Below are 21,751 nucleotides of genomic sequence, written 5' to 3' on the forward strand. Positions count from 1 at the left end.
GGAGAAAGGTTTGGGGTTTCGATGCCACGATACCAGAGGATGGTCTCGAGTTCACGATCGATGCTGTAATTCGAGTTTACTGTAAACTAACGATCGTAACTCTGGTTGAATAGCGTTTCTTGCGCGTTTCAACCGAGACACAACGAGAGCCCCTTGTCCCAGGGATGTACGATCACGTTGAATTGTGAAAGACCAGATCGATCTTGAATTCTGTCACGTAAAGCGAAGACGACACGAAATAAATTGTATCGCACGGTTTTCGAAACATCGCGCGATGGCCCGCCATTTTCATGTCACGATCAAGGGTCACTCGTCTTGGGCAATAACATTTCACGTTGAAAGAGAAGAAAAGAAATCGAAACCTCGTTAAAATAGAATTTCGCCAATTTTTAATTCAAGATATCGAAGATATCGAAAGTACGGAAATTTTAGAGCGGAAAATTTCAAACTTAAAAAGTTCAGCGTCGGAGACTTTAAAACGTTGAAACGTTAAAACGTTGAAACGTTAAATCGTTAAAACGTTAAAAACATGTGACAGTTTCGCGACAGAATACGCGAATCGGCTGCAGGCAAAATTTTCAAATATTCGAAAATCACAAAATTCAAAAGTTTAAACGTCGAATACTTGAAAATTCTAAACTTTAAACATTGCAATAGTGCGAAATTCAGTAACTTGGAGATTCAGAAATCTTCTTAATACTCGAGATTTCAAAAATATAATAATCAAAAAAATGCAAGAGTACGTAAAATTTGCAAATTTAAAAAAAATTTTAAATTCTAAAAATTTGTTAGAATTAAATTAACGCCATGATCAGGAAATCGTGGTAATCGTAAATAGAAGTTCAATTATTGCACGCGATATCGCGTCGGAGTCGTCGAAGAAAGAAAAAGGATACTTGTAAGGTAAAAAATCATCGTTTTCGGAGTTTCACGAAGGAACGAAAGTACATCCCTGGAACGACCGAATGCTTTTTTCCTACGTGTATTTTCTTCGTAACTCGAAGCGGCCCCCATGGGCAAGTTTTCCTTTCCTTTTTGCATGGTGAACCTCGATCGCTTTCTACGCGACACGATTGTTTCCTTTCTTTTCTTTTTTTACGCTGTTTGGTGAGAGCGCGATTGACGTTGCACCATGAACTAACACATAGATTATTATTATTCCTATTATTATTATTATTATTATTATTATTATTATTATTATTATTATTATTATTATTATTATTATTATTACTTCTATTATCATCATTATCATTACTACTACTACTACTACTACTACTACTACTACTACTACTACTACTACTACTATTACTACTGCTATTACTACTACTACTACTACTATCATCATTATTATTATCTTTATTATTATAATGTTCTCGTGTAGCGGATCTATTCATTGAAATCCTCTCCAATGAATACGTATACTTATACACACGCAGTTACTAAGACACAGTGGTATAATCGGCGTTAACTGATCGAAATTCATTTCTTTTTCACCATTCAACGCGATCGTAACGATCAGACTGACGATAATATTCCTGTTTAAACGACTATTTACGCTCGGTTTCGCGGTATCTTTGAACATCTGGTAACTATTTCCGGTTTGTCTGGTGATATGGATCGTTTCTGGTGGTCTAGTTCGTTTTTGGTTGACCTGGTGTTTTTAGAAAGGCGAAGTCGAGCGTCAAAGTGCCTAAACTCGCGTTGGTGGCGAATAGAATGCGATCCACGGCTCGGTCTTGACGATCGATCTCTCGTTTTTTATGTAAATACACAGAAGAGTCGGTTGGGATAATAATAAACCATTACCAGATACACGTATTTTTTTCATCTTTCGCGTCTTCTTTTCCAATGGATCTTCCTAACGAGATTTCTTTCAAAGACAGAAAGATAATTGACCGCCGAAAAATAATCAGATCGCCGATATCGATACTTCGATAGTTGGTGACGATTTGGAAGAAGCTTAATTTTGAATTGCGCGCAATTCGAGTCACTAAAGATGCGTACAGTGCACGATTTCAAACGAAAAATCTGTAGTAGGTTACGAAGAGAGTATTTATCGACGTTGCCGACCCATTCTATGGTAACGATCGATAGTAAGCCGTAGGAAATGGAAGAGGGCGTACGAAACAGCGTGATTTTCCAGCAGGTCGGTATTTCACGATCTGAGGCGCAAAGTTCCGTTCAACGTCATCTCTATTTCGTTCTTGGTTAATGGAAAGAGAAGGGTATAAAATTTCCTACATCGGATAAAGATTTTAACGAGCAAACCAGGCGTCGATAAGATAGATAGCTGTAGACAAATATCAAGTAGCCCTCCGAAGGAAAATTAGTTGCCTGACTCGATAGAACCATGTACGTGATATGTATATATTGTACAGATTATTTTGATACAACGCTACAGAAATACATGTATCGATATTTTATTTGAATTTAATATCAAACCAAAAAATTAAAAATAAAAAGATTTCGTAAATGTACGGTTCTAATAATTCCAGTTACTTCAAGTTCAAGAGTACATATATGGTATGAATTAATCGAGATAGAAATTCTTTACAATCGATCCATACGAGCAAGATTACGAAGAAGCAGAATTTGTTATTTTAACTTCAATTTAATCGTTTAATCGTTGGTTCGATCATCCTACTAATTTACCGTCTAATTTTTCTTTACAAAGAAGGAATTTTGTAGAATATTTTGGACTTGTGACTTAGTGGGTGGACCTTTCACGACGCTCCGTCTCGAAACGAAATTTCGCCGATGGCATAGGTAGGATAAATTTGGAACAACCATCTCGAACGAAACACGCCTGTGTTTTACGTTAGTTCCGCAGTTAGTTTCGCTTCTCCAACGCCGCGATAAAGAACTCGATATACCGCGATGTTTAACAGGTGTATCTCGATAAAAACGAAGTAAAATTATCGTTTGTCGAACGACGTTTCGCGCGAATAATAATTTCTCTATGAAGTTCGCTTAGACGAATTATTATTATCTTGGTAAAATATTATAGGTGTTTCAAGTGTAAAATACTAAGATACGAAATTTAAATGTAGCGAGCGTTTTAAGCATAAATTGTTTAAATATAAAGAATGGAAAATTATAAGAACGTGCATATAGTTGAACGAATGAAAATGTTTCATACGTGTACGTAGGTTCAGGGGAATAGAACCGTTGAAATATCGGAATTACGATAGAAACGAAGTATTAAAATCACGATAAACCATAATTTTTGTATTCCTTCGTGGTTCCGTGTCTTCGTAGACGCACGAACGATTTATGATGCGATTTAAAAGAAGTTTAAAATCAACGCTTCCTATGCAAACTATAATTCTATATTTCCATAACAAATAACGCTGTGGTGTTCTTCGAAGTTAATGGCGTTCGATGTAAAATGTGATTTTCTATCTCTATACATCTATACAGACGATGCAATTGAATTTTCGAAAATTTATGCTTTCAATATGAAATGTAATTTTTTACCTCTATCAACGGACAATGTAATGGGATTTTTTAAAACCGATGCTTTCACTATAAAATATAATTTCCAGCCTTTTTCTCAAAATCTTATCTTCATATAGACGTATCGTACCGATAGATCGAGCCATAATTTTCTATCTGTAAATAATAACTCGAATAATACTGTTATCTTTGGTTTAAGTTAATTTTTATCTTTTCGATTCATATTACATTTAATCTAATATAATTTAAGACATTTAGTTCGTTTGACGCGGTATTTTTGATAACGGTAAGATACGATATAAGAAAGATCGCATAGGCCTCTAGATTGCTTTCCTACCGATCTAACGGAACTCGAACCACAGGAAGATAAATCAAACGCACGTTGCGAAGGAGGAAATCAATTTTTATGCTCTACCATCGTCCTTCTTTTAGATCGATATCGGTAATACGCTTTCTTTGCCATCTCTCTTCTTACACCATACAAAATAGACCATTAATTAATACGCTCCTAGATATATTCATCGATTCGTTTCTTATATCTGATAATCCATTAATTTCCATTTATCGTAATTCTCGATCGATTCGATAACTCTAAATTGTTCCGTTATTTTAGATTTTTATAACGTACGTACATCGTACGTCGCTCGATAATTTTCTAATTTTTAAATACTCGAGACGCCCGTTTCAGCTTTCTTCGAACGCAACGTTACATCTTATTCCAAAGATATTAATTCTACGATTCGCGACATGGTTCGCTATCCAAAATGTACATACTCGTGTCTCTCGGTGGTCAGCAATTCCTAACAGCTATGCGTTTACTTTAGTTGTTAAAATAATCGCCGTGTATTGTACATACACTAGCCCTGAAACGTATCCGGCAAACTTGCCCGTCTTCTACAGCATGTAATTTAATTAGAAGGTCGCTGGCATACGGAGGAATTTGTTACGATTTTATTCCGTATCGTCGTCGCAGCGTGTGCGTTTACGCATTGAAAATTACCACGCGATCAAATTCGCGTTTAGAAACTAATGTACGTAATAAGATTCTCAAACTTTGTGGAATCGATTTGCTGTCTGACAAATGCTGTCCGAAGAATATTAAATAAAAGAACATTTTTTCAAAGAAATCGATCAATAGCGAATCGAAATCGATTCGATTAATTTTCGTATCTAAAATCTCGAACGATCGCAAAACCTACGTAAAATTCATCCAAAATGGTACTATGTCAAATTTGCAGCGATTATATCGATTTTCAAAATTCTATTTCAAATTTACCTAAAACAGTGACGAATAATTTAGTACGCTGTCCGTAAATACTTGAATGTTCGATTTAAAAAGCGTTTCAAACGCTCGATCCAGCTCTAGATCATCGAACATCCACGAGCGAACTGCGAATATCGCGAAACATTTTCGAAAAACGCTGTACCTTTTGTTTCTGAAAAAAGGATGTAAGAACGTTGGTTGATAAAGCGACTGGATATCGTGGAAATTCAATGGTGTGAGAGGAATATCAAGAGACGTATAGGAGAAAAGAGAGAAATTCGAAGAAAGATGAAGAAACGCGGTGAAAGCGCGTGAAGGAAGAGAACGTGCTCCGAAGCGGAAAGCACGATGCCGCGTTCGCGACCGGAAGCGTTCGAGCTGATGGTCGAGGCCGAGAAGCCCTCCAAGTGCATCAGGTTTCTACGTTTCCTGTGGAAGTTCTTCAGATGCGTTTTTTCCCACGTGTCGTTGGTTTCGTTGGTCGTGCTCTACTGTCTGATCGGCGCGTACGCGTTCGAGGCCCTCGAGGCCACCCACGAGAAAGAGGTAGATATATCGAATTTTAATTCCCTTGTCTCTTTAATCCTGGTTTACGAAACCGACGGTACAACGAATAAACCTCGGATAGCTAAAGAAAGTAGATCGTCGAATCGTTATCATCTTTTCTCTTAAATTTTTCCGTTAAGATCCGTTAAAATACGGCATTTTATTACGAGTGGGATTAAATATCTCGTTTTAGAAACTGCGTTCAACGTCTATTTTTTCAAACTTGCTTGTACATTATCGCGTATCTTATCGCCAGACCGAGCGTATTTTTACGAATGCAACCGAAGAAATTAAATCCAGAGGGTCGTTTTACCTTCTAGAGTAAACTATAACGAGAGCACTTTAAATATATTATTTTCGCGTATTATGTGAATTTTTGCATTCTGAAATTTTTCACCGGAGCATAAATATTCGTCGACTAATTATCATATGTTATATTGTTACGTTCGTCGGTAAAATAAAAGTCGGGATTTAAACGCTATTTTTATTCTTTCTTCTCGGCGAAGATTTGCAATGTTACATTTTTATGATGTTCTTTTGTAGAGGTTTCAGGGAAAAAGTAGTATCTGGTTCATGGTGAAGTTAGCCTGGCTATATTATGCCCAGTGACGTTTTTCCATTTCTTTCTCGCTAATTTTTTCATATCCGTGTTCCACGTTATTCGCGTATTTTAATGTTTCGCGTTTTTTTCTAATTTCTTTTCCTTTCTTGGCTTTCTTTCGATCAATCGGTCAATCGCGTAATTTTGATCGTTTTCTTCGAACTCTGATTACGATTGCACGTCTTTTTTTTTATTCTTTCCGTCTTTAAAGTACCCCTATTCTCTCTGCATGAAAAGTCCTGGCTGACCGAAGGTTCTCCGATAAAAATTCTGTTTCGGCAATTTTTCTTCTTCGAACTCGAGATATATTTCACGCCAAAAGCTACTTTTTCACCTTTCGCCATCTCCTTTCTCCTATTTTAATCTCTTCTCTAGTACTCTATTATCATTCGTTCAGTTGTACCTTCTTACATTCCTCCGCTCTTCTACGTTTCTCACTTCATTTTCTTCTCCTGTTTCCTTTAAACTTCGCTGCTCCGTCGTTTTTTTCTTCTACTATTAAATCCATTTATTTCGATAAAACCTAATGACGCGATATCTCCGCGACAAAGACATCGAATAAAACGAAAACACTTCCATTTTCATTATCATTTAACAACAGCGAAATACAGAAATAAAAATAAACGCGCAATTTGTCTCAGCCTAAATAACGACACTTTATCTTCCCCTCTTACAATTCTCATTCCAATTCCCTTTATCGTTCATCCCCTTTCCCCTTTCTTTAGTTTTCTTCTTTTTTCTCCTTCTCTCTCTCTCTCTCTCTCTCTCTCTGTTTGTCTCTCTCTCTCTCCCTCTTTCTTTTATCCAGATCAAGAAGAGCATTAAAGACATCAGAGGGAACGTAGCAGAGCAGCTATGGAAGATCACGAAGGAGGTAGAGGTTCTGATTCGTGAAAATTGGACGGACAAAGCGTTACGTGAATTAAAGGTATCGGGCCGTCTCATCCGCATTCGGTGACCAGAGATCGAACTCGAGTTTCCTCCGCCATCACTTTCCCGCTACTTTTCTTCGTAGAGCTTCGAGAACAACCTCGTGTGCATGATGGAGAAGGAGGGTTGGGATGGCAGCGAGGGCGAGGATGACATCCAATGGACCTTTGCTGGCGCTCTCTTTTACTCCATCGTCGTCATTACTACCATTGGTAAGACTAATCATTTCGTCTCGCTTATCTTCAACGGACGATTATCTATCATAATCTTCTTTAATAGTTTTCACGAATCGTCTTAATTTTTTTTAATGGTTAGCATCGATTGTAATCATTTAGTTTTTCTTATTCTCAAGAGATAATTAATTCTCATACCTTTGATAATTTTCACGAATTATCCTGATTTTCTCTAATAGTTATTTACTTAACAACGAAGAACGTTATCGACAAGAGCGAAGGATATTAGGAGAGCGGTAGAATATTATCGAATTCGTATTTTTACAAATATAATTAGGAGAAACGAAATCTAGGTAGGTTTAATAGGAAGTCTATTTTCTACTAAAACGAGTATTATAACGAACATTATACTTTGAACATTAGCGGTTGAATAGCAGTGGCATAAGAAGTCTCGATAGGTAAAAGAAGCAGAGAAAATTCATAGAAATAGAAGAAATGTTCTTAACGATAATCTTACGTGACATCAATTATCATATTTATTATACGAGGTTTATATTACAACGAATATCGAATAAGTTCAATGAAAAATCTTTGGTATCTTGTTAAAAGTGTTTGAAGTCGTCGTGGCTCTTTTAAAAACAGGAAGTTCGATGATTTTTAGATTGGAGCCACGACAGCGGGTTCTGTGGCTAAAAATAAGGAGAAATGTTTCATGAATTTTCATGCTCGTCTAAAATTACGTTCCGCTGTTGTTCTTTTTTAATTTAACTGATTATATTATTTATATTAACTTTCTATAACCAGAATGCATTGCCCACTCGCGACACGAGAAACGTCATTGCTTTGATCAATTATTGAAAACTGAAATTAAAATTTTGGTTTGAAAATTGGTACTGATAATTGCCATATCATTTTACGAAAAAACGTTATACCAATAAAATACTAAAGTAAGGTAGACGAATAAAATAAAATCTAAAAGTTACAAATACATACGTGAGCACTAAACGAATCGTGTTAGTAAATTTCGATAAAGAATTAATAAGATAAAAATAAATACAATACAGACGAGTAATGCGTGAAATACAATGTCAGATAAATCGTGTCAGATGATAGATAAATAAGAATTAAAGGCAATTGTATAGATACACGAGTATTTCCGAGTCACATAGAGGGTTAACAACTAAGTATCTACCTTGTGAATACCGTACGTACTTCTGAAAATATTTCATTTCCTTCAGAACAATTTGTTAAAGTATTTTTTCCCTTTGATATTCAACTACATCGTAAACGCTCGCGCGTCTTCCATTTCAACCTATAAACAAACTATCTAAAAAATATTCGAAAACAAATATCCAAAGAGTATCTATACGAATTACGAATAATATTTGAAACTACGCATATATAAATATCGAGTAACGCTAGGTATCTCTCTGATTCAAGTATTTTTTCTATAAAAATTTAACGAATATCTTGGCAGTTTTAACATTTTCAGAAACATCCTACACCGCGACATTTTTTTAATAATTTCCTCTCATACGCTGTCCAACTCTTTGATCCGACTCTTCGTTCAGGCAGATCGATCTTATTAAGAATTTACAAGAGGAAATACGCGAAGAACCGTCGGAAGATCGATCAGGCGAGAAAAGGTTGCCGTCGAAAGCCTCGTGTAAATGGAGCTTAAACTTTTTCATCCGCGTTAGCGTTTTGCGTCTGATTTTTCTTCAAGGACCGACTGTAAATATCAAAGTCGTTGTAATCGTAATTTTGAGGTCGTGGATAGGGCTCCGGATTTTCCCCTGGAAAATGGTAATTTCCAGGATATCTGTTAGCGCCAGTGAAACTCCCCTGGGGTCTTCGATTACCATAATTGTTCGGCGATTGCACGAAAGTCGCTGGTCCGTACTTGTTAGGACCACCCTGGAATTTGTGTAAACGTTATTAAAGTTAACCGATACGATCGAAGCTATAAATAGGCTGCAGATTTTTATGCTTTTATTGGAAAATCGCAGGTACAGAAGTCTATAGATTGCATATACTATACAAAGACATATATAATACTCAAACTGTAATACTTGCTATAATATTCGGTAATCGAAACAATTTTTTACCGTACTTCTATTTTTTGTAATTATGTTCATAAAAATATGAATTTGCATAAGTATCCGCAGTCTAGTTACAGATTATTCTTTCGAGTACAGACGTATTTCGTTTCTTTTCTCTTTCTTCGGAAATCTAGATTTTTCGAATTTTTAATTTTGCCATCGTTGTATTTTGTTAGACTTCATTTGGAAACACGTTCAAAAGCTTAGATTTCGGTAGGAGATCGAGGGATCTCGTTCAATTGGCAAGTTGAAAAATTCAAACACTCGACATTGATTCTTCTAGAATTCGATTTTGCGCGATCTACGATATCAAAAACTGAGTAACATTATCAGAAAGATATCGGAAGTTATAGTAAAATTAATAGTAGTATCGGTAAATGTCAATATCGATAAAACGGTACCGGATACGAAGGATGTTGTCCTTGTCCGTATCGTCCGGAAACCAACGCTGGATACTTTCTGCTATTAAAACAGCAATATTTCTTATCCTTGGAGCAGCTTCCCTGATTAAAAAAATGATTAGAAATATTAATAAGCATATAGTTATAAAGTTTCAAAGATATCGATCATTTTTCCATATTTCTTACAAATTTCAATCCGCTAGAGGGGCAATTGAAGCTGTATCTGCATTTGCAAGTGTCGTATTCTCTATATCGAGGATCGTCCTTCACCCACGATGGCACGAAACCGTTTTCCAACTCGCCATCGTCGATATTTGCGGTGTAGGAAGGTCTGCACGGGTTAAAGTAAAAGTAAATATTATTCAACGGTTGCTTCTTTAAGTGATATAATGGTTTAAGCTTTTTGCAGTTTCGATCCTGCATTTAATCAGGAAACCGATAGAATTTAGTATTTCCAGAAAATATTTCTAGTTTAAAAGGAATAATATACATATATGTATGCAACAGTGATAAAGTTAGGTGGAAAACTCTGCGTATATACGTTCTTCTTTTATTTTTGCTCGCTTGCTGAAAGTGCTTAAATCTCTATTATACGTTACTTTTCAGTTTGTCATTGGCATACTAAAAATTCAGATTCGATCGATCGCCGACAAAGCCCGATATCGAAATGTGCTCAAATATTCTCCAGCCGCCGATATTCGTAACAGAGTTGAACAATCGAACTCGAACGAACCCCAAATCCAACCTAAATCCGATCCAACCCCCGGATCGTGTAACTCCGAATGTTTGGCCGCTTTTCATAAAATCCAACGGTGGTGCAGATCATTCGATCGTGCAAAGCCAATCAACGTGGAGGACGCGAACGACGAAAACAGACTTACTGGGTTGGAAAACAGCGAGAAGATACGAAATACCTTTTTATAATGCCTGTTGGTCCACCAGGACCGACGAGAACTTCTTTGTTGCCAGGATACGACGGTGACACAATGGGTCTACTGTTAGAACCGTAAGGTCCGGTGCTCTGTGGTCTAAATCCTACCAAAGGTCTTTCGTGGCCGGGATCCTCGAGGTTCTCGTTCACCTGGTACCTATAACTGAACAAATAGCTCCGATGAACAATTTTCTTCCGATTTTCTTCTTCTTCTTCTTTTGTGCAGAGCAAAAGGGAGAAAAGTTTTTAAAGATATTTAAAGCCATTATCTTAATTGTTGGCTAGAGAAATTGAAATCGAAAAAGGGAAGGTAGCGGAATGATCAAGGGATGGACGTGGCGTATTTTGCTGCTGGAGCCTTTTTCACAACGCTCTTACGTTATAAGTTCCGATGAGAACGGATTTGCCACGTTAAAGTTCCACGTCGCGACATCTCGACCAATATCGAACCAAATATGAAATGTTTACATCTCATCTCTAAAAAATATCAAACTGCTGCAAATACATTAGAATCCACGTCGTAAACCACGATTCGTCGATATCTCGCGTTCCATCGAAAAGAAAGAAAACCCAAAAATTCAACACACCTTGTTCTATCGACGTCGCTCTCCTGTTCGTCTCTGCGCTTCCATGCCCAGCCATCTTCTTCAGCGACCACCATGGCAATAGCGACGCAACAAAAGAGAAAGAAGGTCGCCATCGTTCCACGAGAAGGCGTGATTTCGTCTGGTTGTTGCTTTGGACAGCCTCACCGGTGAATATCGCCGACGGTCGACTAAAACGAGAGTGAAAGTGAATCCCGTCTTTATATATGCACCGTTGGAAGGTGAACCGTGGCACCGTGTGGCTCGTTTCGAGGTCCCTTCGATAGCGATCTCGGATCAACAGTTTTCGTCAGAGGGTGAATCACCCCTTGTGCGGCCCGTTTTAATCGCAGGTGTTCTCGTTACGCGGATTAGAATCGTTTAGAGGGCTTAGAGGTTTCAATCTGTAAATCGACGCGAGGAAATTGATACTGGAATATTTGCTTAGCGTCGAGCGTGAGCCGAATGTTAGAAATTTGATGGGAAAATGAATAACGAGCAAGCTGAAAGGTAAGAGAAGAAGAACGTAAGAGAAATGGATACGACGACGGTGTGCACGTTTATACATTTATGGGAAATTTAAAGACACAGAAGGAACAAGAAGTGGAAAAAGTCTACAAATATTACAAGTAGATAGTATAAATATAATTGCAAAGAAAGAACCACGATAGACAATTGTTTTCTTACTGAATATTGTAGTTAGTATTGTAGTTTGAATATTTTACATGTTTTTGTATATTACATGTACTCTGTAGATTTTTGTACCTTCGATTTTCCAATAGACGCATAAACATCCAAATGCACAAACCAATTACCTTCGTGAAAGTATGAAACAGAATAATATCGTTTGAAAATTTGCAAGTACGATATCGAAGGGGAAATGAAAATTGAGAAAATCAAAGAGTGAGAATATTCGTCCCAAGTTCGAATAGAATTGAAAGATAAACGTATTGAAAGATTGAACGATGAAACGTATTTAAAAAAACTGTAATTAAAATGATTCCATGCAAATTTTGAGAGAAAATAAAATTGATGAACTTGGAGATTGAAAATATTGATAGTTCGGTGAATGAGAGAAAGAATTTTAAGGCAGAACGAAAACTGGAAGATGCGTATATTGTATATTCGTAATAATGATTAAACTATTTTGACTTACGACGATTAAGCGATAAAAAGTAACACCGATCTTAATCGCTATTCTTCAAAATGCTACTTAAACCAAAACATACAAATGCGGCCCACCAAATTCGCGAACGTAACGTGTTAGGTAACGCGAGGTGAGCACGTGGGTGCATTGCATTGCACTGAAACCAGTGTTTCTCGTACCTGTCCTTCGATCTGGGAAAATCCACCGATTCGAGAAGGGGAAGTCGGTTTCATTACAGGTGGTTTTCTGACCTCTTTCTTTGGACAAGATCCAGCGAAATGGCGTAACACTCCTTCGCGCTACTTCGTCAGTCGTTCTTCGAAGGACGTCTGCATTGTCTCCGACTCCTGAACCTAATGACTACAGCAATTTTTTTATTCTTATACGAAAATGATGAGTCGTTTCTTGCGAACCGCTCGCTCGTTTTACATATATGCGAATATGTTACGTATACCGTAAATATTTACCATTATTGAATATTCAGTTTTTTCAAATTTCATTTCCTTCTGAAATTTTTGACGAATCAATAAAATTACAGCTTTACAAATACGTTTCATTATCCAACTTTCTTCGATCTTCTTTTTTGACTTTCGCTTTATCTTCGATTCTTCTATTTTTCCCCCAAAATAGATAAAAGTGTCCTTGATTTAAAACGATTCTGATAAGCATAGAGCTATTACAGTATATTAATCGTTATCGATCAATTCAGGAACGATAAGTAATGTACGAATTTTGGTATTTTTATCCTCGCAATATCGCATCGATGTGTACACGTAAATAAATGTTATTTCGTGTTTCTTTATTAAAATAGAGCTAGAGTGAAAATTAAGTAATCCATAAAATTAGACCGAAAATTAAATAATCGTTGAAATTAAAGTGGACTAGTGTCAAGATTAAGATTTCCCTGCAAAATTTAACATTGAAATTCATTTTTTAAAATATGATTTATTATAATATAGTTTGCCGAGGACTAACTATGTATCATAAATGTTAATAACGTAGCGCGTAGGAAAGTTGACGTAATATTTTTGCTTTCTGTTAGATCTACGTACCATACCTACTTATTATGGAATTATTTCTACGTGTAACGTTTAAAATTACATAACTCTGATAAGTAGAGTTAAGTAACTTAATAAGGTAGCGTGTAAGAATTTGTAACTAGAAATACGTGAAAGTTTATAAACCCCATTGCAATGCGTCACAAGGCAAGCAATAAAATATACACTTGCAAATATTTAAGAAACCCGTAAAAAGAACGTGCCAATTATTCTTCACGAATCTTCGTCGTCGCTTTTCTTCGTTATCGATCATTTTCAAAGTTTCTGCATTTAAACAAAACTTTTTGAACGATCGTATTTCATTTAACACCGCGTCGTTATAAAATCGGGCAACGTTAAACGTTAGAGGAAATCTTTCTAGATGAAAGAAAATGGTCGAGCTCTCGGAAGCGACGTTTTCCGCGGTCTGGTGTAACCTTGTTTTTTTGGGGGAAAAAAGGTCGAACGAAAATCCAATGATCAAGGTCATTTTCACGAAGAACGCCGTCCCAACCACCGAGGAAATTCACTTTTCCTCCGGGACAGGAAGCCGGCAGCGTCTCGTAATTCGTTTTCCTTGATTTTTGCGCCGTGTCGCCGACCAACGATCTCGTCGATTAACCGTTTCATCGTTCCACGACGAAAGGGGACGCCTAAATTTGTTAGGTTCGATGGGAAAATTCTTTGTAACACCGCCACAGTGCGGCGTGCAGCGAAGAAAAATCAAAGTAATTATCGTTCGATGATATATCATCGGTCCGTGATATAAATGTAAACAATAATTCTTTCCAATATCGGCAGAGCGTAAAAAAATATCACGCGCATTATGTACGAAATAGACATGCATTTTTGCGCGAAAGAAATATTATCGCGAATATGTAGTTCGCTTTAAACCATTCATCTTTTTCCTCTTTCGTTTTTTCCTCGTACTGATCGTTTACGAGAAAAACGCTGGCTGGTAATAAAGCGAACACCCCATATACAATATAATATATTCATCTTTTGCTGCCGGCTGCAAAAGGAGCTCGATTTACATACATTTCTCATTCACGCTCTCGTGTAACCTCGATATACCCTAGAATATCATATACGCTTAAACTTACTCTTAATAAATAACAAATTGATAAATAATAACATAGTAAATTCATTGATACGGCAAATTAGAAGTAAATATTTGTGACTGCTAAATAGCTTGAGAATTGAAAAGACTAGAAAGATCGCAGGGCATACGAAATAACAATGGCAAAGAGTGACGTTCGCAATGTCGTGAAATTTCGATCTCTCCTCGAGGGATCTGGTTATAATGCATCGCGAAAGATCGACCAACGAACAAAGGCTCATAACGCGTGACCGAGTTGCGTTCCGAAATCCAGCTGGAACATCCGCTCCTCTTTTGTGTTCGATCGATCGATCCTCGTCCCTTTCCGGCGGATGCGCTCAATCTTCTCCATCTTCCTGTTCTCATTCTTTCTCGATCGTTAATTAGAGCAATTAAAAAGTACAAGAAAAAAAAAAGAACAAGAACAGGAGAAGAAGGAATGAAAAATAGAAATCTTTCTCGGTAACATTTGGCGTTAAAAACCTTATAAATTACAATATATAGGATATTTTTAAAAATTGGTCCCGTACTTCTGAAGCACGTAATACTCGCCAAAAGCAAGCAAAAAGACGTTCATATGCTTCGCTTCCAAATAATTTGTAGAAAGGTGGTTAACACCTTTTTGCCTTCCACGAGTATTATGGGAATTATGAGTAACGCTCGCGAAAGTTGACTCAAATTTTCTGAAACATACCGAATCGATTAAAATTAAATTTATATCTCTAAAACTGAAATTCGATGATTTTTAAAGTTAAATTTACCATCAAAATTAAATAATCCTCGGATGTCGCGTATTTGCTACGGTGATTGTAAAAAATGTGTATAACGAAGCAGTGACCTTGACCCAGACTATAGGAGACGAAGAAACATTTCTAGTTACGAAATTGGTGGAGGCTGAGACAACCTTGATGATCCTTCCGAGTATTATGTGTGTTGACCCTGGAAATATTTGAACAAGGTTGAGAACACGAGACTCGTTCCTTGAAAAGTTTGAATAATGACATTAATTACTAGCAACCTTCGATTTGAAGCGTGTAGAAGTAAATTAAAGGTGAATCGTGGAGATTTTTGTGTTATTGGAATCGCTGGGAATATCTTAGAAGTCGTGCGGAATTACGAGAACCAATTACAATTTTTAAAGATTTATTTAGGAACTTTTTAAGCTTATGATTGTCATTGTAAATTGGAGACATCCCAAAACTTAACTAAAATATCCGCAAGTTATCGATATTTCTAAAAAATATCGTTATCAAATGTCCCATTGTAAAATTCCAAATTTTCTAGGCTTCGAATAACAGATGAATAACCGTAATTCGGATAATAATTAATATCTTAGTATAGATCGAAATATCGCGATAAATATTCTGTATATCAAAAGAAAGTGAAAATAATATTGCATAAACTATTATATTATTGTCACGTAAATTATGTGCTGTAAGAAAGGTAGGCGCAGATCAAGTGAAAATTACGGCCGTAATTTTCGACCTAACAGGATTAATTGCGCATTACGTGAGCGGGGAAATTACGCAAGGCTAATCGAGCGTTCCTCGACTCTAGGGTACGGTCACATCGCACCGAAGACTAAGAACGGGAAAGTGGTCACCATATTCTATGCTATCGTTGGGATTCCCCTCATGTTGCTTTGCCTCTCCAACATTGGCGATATTATGGCTTCGAGTTTCAGGTAATCGATTGCGTAGAACGCAGAAAAATGCGCTTCATTTATACTTTCTAATGCTTTCGATGCTAAAACAACCAATTTCTAATGTATATTTAAATATACGCTCGTATCTCTTCGAGACAATTTTGTTCGTTTCCTTTCGTTACTATTATTTCGCATTGGATTACATAGAAATATATATATTATCGAATTCTTCTACGAATTAGCGTCACGAGAGATTTCAAAGCACGTTAACTACGAATGTAAAATGAAGACGCGAATGAAAATGTCGAGGAAAGAGAGAAAAGCAACTAATTACGTAAATATTTCTCAAGTTATTCTATATTCCTCGGATTTTATTAAAATATACGATCACTGTAAAAAAGAGTCTTGTCTATATGGATATTTTATTATTTTAATTGTTGTTTCTTTTACCTTTATTATGTCATTAGATTTTTATACTGGAGAGTTTGCTGTTACATATGCACGAAACCACCAAGAAAAAGGCGACCAAGAAGCCATTTCGTCAGATCATATTCCATGAAACAACCAGGGTATTTATTTAACTCGTGAATATTTTTTTGAGCACAATTACGGAAATAAAAACCTAAATGTATATAACCAGTGGTTTGCTTTCAACGTTTTTTTCTATACATTTTGTACTTACATTTTGCATATATCGGCATATTTAAATTCCATATAAATGCATAAACATCCGCATTTTCCTCATAAAACCATAATATTCTGTAACAAATACGTGCAATAAAAACATACTTTTGGAAAGGCGATACGGTGGAAGCAGGGGTGGCTTTGGAAGATCCATTAGGGTGAGCCAGAGATCTGCAGACTCAGCTCTGGGTTTGTCCGAAACCTTGACCAGATCATCGTACTTTGACGTAGATAATAAGTATGTTATGCACTTTTAATTTTCTCATTGTATTTAAAAATAATATCCTAATCACGTAGATTCTTGAAACGTTTTTAATACGGCGATAGTGAAAAGCCGTGTCATTTATTATTTGATAAAGCGTTCGATAGAGAATTTAGATAAAAAGAAATTTTCTTTAGAGAAGATTCCTTAAATATAAACAAAGAGAAAATTATTTAATTAAAAAAAATATCTACAATAATTTCTTCTTTTGTTTTCTTTGCTTCGATCGAGGTACAATGTACGTCGATACGAAGATTCGGAACTCAAGAGACCGAGCTCTTTTTATCCATCTTCGGCAAATCCAAATTTTGGATTTAAATCCGCGACAGTGTCCAGATATTCGGATTTACCGATGGTAAAATCAAGCAGAGGTATCTGAACCACATTCCGTGAAATTATCTGTGAGAAAATGAAAGAAAGAAACATCTCTAAATGACGATTGCGTTTAGCTAGCCCCAAGATGACGACGCAATCGTTAGACAGGAAGTTGCTAATGCGTTCGCCGAATGACACTGATCGTTCTCCGGTTTTGTGCAACCAATATGCATTGGATGATTTGGAGGATGAATTACGACGCTGGCACTCTTCCGCTGAAAACAAAACTGACTGTGAGTTGTAAAAATAATCGGTCAAAAATTAAATATAAATTATAACGTAATTAATATACTTTAAGATAGTTTTATAATGTAAATATATGTAATATTTACGATATAATTTATTAATCTTGTCAACATTGAATGTACGTGATTCATAGCAAATTTCTTCTTCTTTAATGTGACTGATAATCGACGATATAAGAAAATTTAAAGGAAAATTATATCGATCAGTCAAATTCAAAATTCAACTTAATAATAATATAAATAAATATATAATTTATAATTCGGAATATTTTATTTTTCTCCAGTAGAACTTTGTCAGGACAATTCTACATTCGTATATATAATAATAAAGGAGGAAAGAAAATTTATGAAAAATTTAAAATTAAAAAGAGAATTGAAAATAGGAGGAGGGAGTGATGGTTAATTCCCTGTCTAATAAATATGATTCTTTCATTTGCAGTAGGCAATACAAGCAAATCTCGGGTGGAACCAGAAGCGGCAGAAACCCTGGAAAATGTGGAGAAACAAGCGCCATTAGTGACGAGGTCGTTGCCCAGAAGATGCTTATCCATGGAAGGTGCGACTAGCAACTACAGGACGAACCTGGCACAGCCTTTACGGCCGTCGCCCACTTACTTGGAACTAGAGAACTCCAGAAGATCCCAGTTTTCAAGAAGTAGACGTTATAAAACTAATTATCCCACTGGTAAATAATTTCTCTTTTTCCAATTCTACTCGTTAGATTTATTTTTCTACTTCGCGTTTCCAAGTTGAAGAACTTTCAAATTCTCTAATTTATACTTATACATTTTTTTAAATCTTCTTCTACTATTCAGTTACTTCTGTAATCTATCTTAATATTTCTTTTCGTTCTTAAATTCATCTTTCTACGTTACAAATTCTATTTTTCTAAATTTATATTCTAATCCATGTCACATTTATATTTACATATTTATATCTCACATTTCTTACATTATTCGCTTATTTCCATAATATATTTTATCATCTTTCTATTTATTTATCTTTTTGATAAAATCATAACAATTTCTATGTAAATATTTACAACCTCTTGTTTCTTATCTATATCTTTATTTCATCTCGAATTTGTGTTTATTTATAGCTGTTTGCTATAATAAATTTTGTTTTTCCTTCTTGTTTTTCGACGAAGCTCGCTCTTATAGAAGAGACACATTGCCATCGGATATAATGTCCTCAGCTGGATTTTCTGCGCACAGACAAGTATACATAGACGATTTTGACTCAGATTATGAGTACCACGTAAACGACGATCAGGAAAGGCAGCCAATAAAGCCGGTACCAATATGGTTATGCGTCTTCCTGGTAGTTAGTTACATTTTTGGTGGCGCTTTCTTATTTAGCGCTTGGGAACATTGGCCATTCCTCGATTCTGCATATTTTTGCTTTATTACTCTCACTACCATAGGTTAGTACGGCTTTTCTTCTTTTCCGTTTTTATTTGGTATGCTTTTAGTATTTAATTAGTTAATAATTTAATATTTTTATCAAGCCTTACTTTGTGCGCGGTATTAATTTAAAGGCTCCACAGAAGTTTATGAAACTTGATGAACATTTTCATCTCCTTCGTTCTGCCAATTTCCGCTTCATTACTCTCAGAACAACTTCTTTCTCATTTTTAATTATCTAATTAGAATTTTTGCACTGTGTGGTGTTTGAATTACATCTTGCTTGTGTCTACGGCTCCGACTTAAAGATTTTAAATAACGTTATGAAGTTTGAAGCGTTTTATGAAATTGGAGAATTTCTTCTGCTTTGTTACTTCTTGCATCTTTGAAACTCAATAAAATTCTGTTCTTTTTTTTTAAATTAATTAGCACATTAGCAGCATTTGGTTTTTAAATTATTATGCTTATTATACGTATTAAATTATTGTTCTAATAATATTTCACAGCATTTGCTAATTTAAAAATTCTGAAACATTTGACGAAACTTCAATTAGAAAACATTTTATATTCTATTCTAATTTTAAATTCGTCTTTTCCATTGTTGGAATCGAATGAAAGTTGTCTCTTGATTCTGCGACATTCCCAAATCGCATCACGCATGCATTAATTATTTCTCTCTCACCTTTTCCTGCCAAAAGTTCTGCCTAATCGAACCTCTCGTCCCAAATAGCCACTCGATAACTTCCACACTTCTCTAAACACTTGTCATTCGATTCTGACGCATGAGAGGTTCATTCACCCTTTGCACACCGAAAGGTCGTTTACCTTTTCGTCATTGTACATGCATCATCCACTGGAAATTTGTGAATATTGATGTTATATATAAAATTTAATAGAAATTAATATTATAGAATTATTTAAGAATTATTATACGATTATTTTCGATATTACAGAATTATTATTATTTTTAAATTAATATTATACGATCTTATATAGCAGCAGAATTGCGCGTGCACTCGCTTGCACGACGCGATACGCTAAAACTACGTAGGAAGCAACGTAGGAAGTAAAACAAAAAACTAGGAAAATAATAACGTGCCCCATCTGTTCTTCCCGACTACGACTATCATCCCGATAAAATAAAATAAAAGGAAAAAAGCGAATATGATACTGGAAGTGCACATTTGATTCGCAGGATTCGGTGACTTCGTTCCAGCGTACAAGCTGGATGCGCACAAAGGGATCGCGGTTTGCTCGTTGTACTTGTTATTTGGAATTGCTTTGCTGGCGATGAGCTTTAATCTGGTGCAAGAGGAGGTCATCAACAACGTGAAGAACGTCGCGAAGAGGCTCGGGATCATCAAAGAGAGTGACGACGAGGAAGATGCCGACGACTACGACGCGTACGACGTCGAATACAACGACGAGGTTGACAACGAGCTCGAGGGCTACGTTCTCGATACTCCTCGATGTCACTCGATGACTAGGAACGTTCGCGGAATTTCCGACGCCTAGCCAACTTCCGACACCCGAATCTTCATTCATTCGCCAAATATACTTACCTTCCTTTCTCCAGTTTGTCCCTTTCTTCTTCATCTTTTCTCTTTCTTCTTCGTTTTCTCTATTCCCTTTCCTCTTCCTGTTTCGGTTGTTCTTCTTTTCTTCGTCCTTGGAAATTGGACGATGTCCGAACGAAACTGAAATGTCTGAACGTCTTACGATTGTATACTCTCGGTCAAAAATTTGCAGCAACTTTATTTCTGGAACGAAGCATGTTTTTGAAGAATGTAATCGACTATTGGCTTATTATTATTTGCAGACTGCGAAAGTTCATGCAAATTCACATCTTTATGAATACAGTTACAGGAATGGAACTTAAATAGAGGTTCATTTCATTGTCTAAGTATCATAACAGGTATTTTACTTTAAATATTTCGTATGTTTTTATATCTCATACGTATCACGATACTATTTCGCAACTCGAGTAACATGCAACAAACTGGAAAAACCCTTGCACCGAATCAGGGATTCCCCGGTCTAACAATCAACGTAATCGACACTCCAATCTTCCTTTCTCTAAGGCGCTGCTTTCCCATTCACTAACTTAAAAATCATAATCAACATTCATTATCATTCGTGATATTATATTTATATATGTCAAAACGTTCTGATTACAAAATCATCTTCTACTATTTTCTCAAAATTCCGCATTCAACTTTGTTATTATAATTTTAATTATGAATAGAACCCTAATTTATAATAACACTGTGTAAAACAAGTCACGAATGCAGTGAAGAATATAACAAAATTAAATATTTCTCTGGAAAATATTACTGTTCCTCTCAGAAATGTCCCCCTTTGTAAATATTCCAACGTGGATTACGATAACTTGATCCCTCTCGGCCAATGTACAAGTTACTTTATATCTGTTGAAAAAAACATTCGTTCATTATCTCGTATGACAAGAGAACCTGTCTGCATCCACTTTCTTTCCTACTAAAACATAATTTACTTTATTAAATATTCTTCGAATAAAAGAAAAGATACTAATAATTTAAAACATCGAGGATTTATTCATATTCCGTAGCATTTTCACCGATTTAACGATTACCCGTGACTGCTGGATTACGATAATCAATGATATTTCGAAAATTCTAAAGAGGATAGAAGAAACGCACTGTCTTTTACGTTAAATATAGCATTTACCATTAGTTAATCGTTTATATCAATTATGCGCTTTCATAAGTAACAAAATTAAGAAATCAATAAAAGGTGGAACAGCAGTTTATCCTCTCAGAGACACAAATCTTAAAACCGCTTTTGTATAAAAGAAAAGAAAAGAATAGCAAATGTAGCAAGCTCTTTC

The 21,751-nt window shown here is 35.9% G+C and overlaps 2 protein-coding genes and 1 long non-coding RNA gene across 3 annotated transcripts; 1 reads left to right on the forward strand and 2 right to left on the reverse strand.

Moving 5' to 3' along the window:
• The first annotated feature begins 5,068 nt into the window (after positions 1 to 5,068).
• Positions 5,069 to 21,280, forward strand: LOC100742787. The gene is made up of 11 exons (XM_012386320.3): positions 5,069 to 5,266; positions 6,676 to 6,795; positions 6,883 to 7,009; positions 15,829 to 15,955; positions 16,384 to 16,485; positions 16,716 to 16,838; positions 17,094 to 17,233; positions 17,312 to 17,470; positions 17,922 to 18,167; positions 18,630 to 18,905; positions 20,081 to 21,280. Exons 1-11 carry the CDS (start codon positions 5,069 to 5,071, stop codon positions 20,398 to 20,400), a joined length of 1,938 nt encoding a protein of 645 aa, XP_012241743.1. The 3' UTR covers positions 20,401 to 21,280.
• On the reverse strand, positions 5,486 to 20,329 carry LOC117151727. Its single transcript, XR_004461828.1, has 3 exons — positions 20,320 to 20,329; positions 6,522 to 6,528; positions 5,486 to 5,606 (listed from the first exon to the last, which is right to left on the reverse strand). It is a non-coding gene; the product is annotated as an uncharacterized LOC117151727 (long non-coding RNA).
• Positions 7,539 to 11,509, reverse strand: LOC105680851. The gene is made up of 5 exons (XM_024368029.2): positions 10,992 to 11,509; positions 10,388 to 10,567; positions 9,660 to 9,804; positions 9,474 to 9,575; positions 7,539 to 8,887 (listed from the first exon to the last, which is right to left on the reverse strand). Exons 1-5 carry the CDS (start codon positions 11,102 to 11,104, stop codon positions 8,648 to 8,650), a joined length of 780 nt encoding a protein of 259 aa, XP_024223797.1. The 5' UTR covers positions 11,105 to 11,509; the 3' UTR covers positions 7,539 to 8,647.
• Positions 21,281 to 21,751: the final 471 nt, after the last annotated feature.

The sequence above is a fragment of the Bombus impatiens genome, unplaced genomic scaffold (assembly GCF_000188095.3).
Source record: "Bombus impatiens unplaced genomic scaffold, BIMP_2.2 scf_0382, whole genome shotgun sequence".
Classification (NCBI taxonomy): Eukaryota; Metazoa; Arthropoda; class Insecta; order Hymenoptera; family Apidae; genus Bombus; species Bombus impatiens.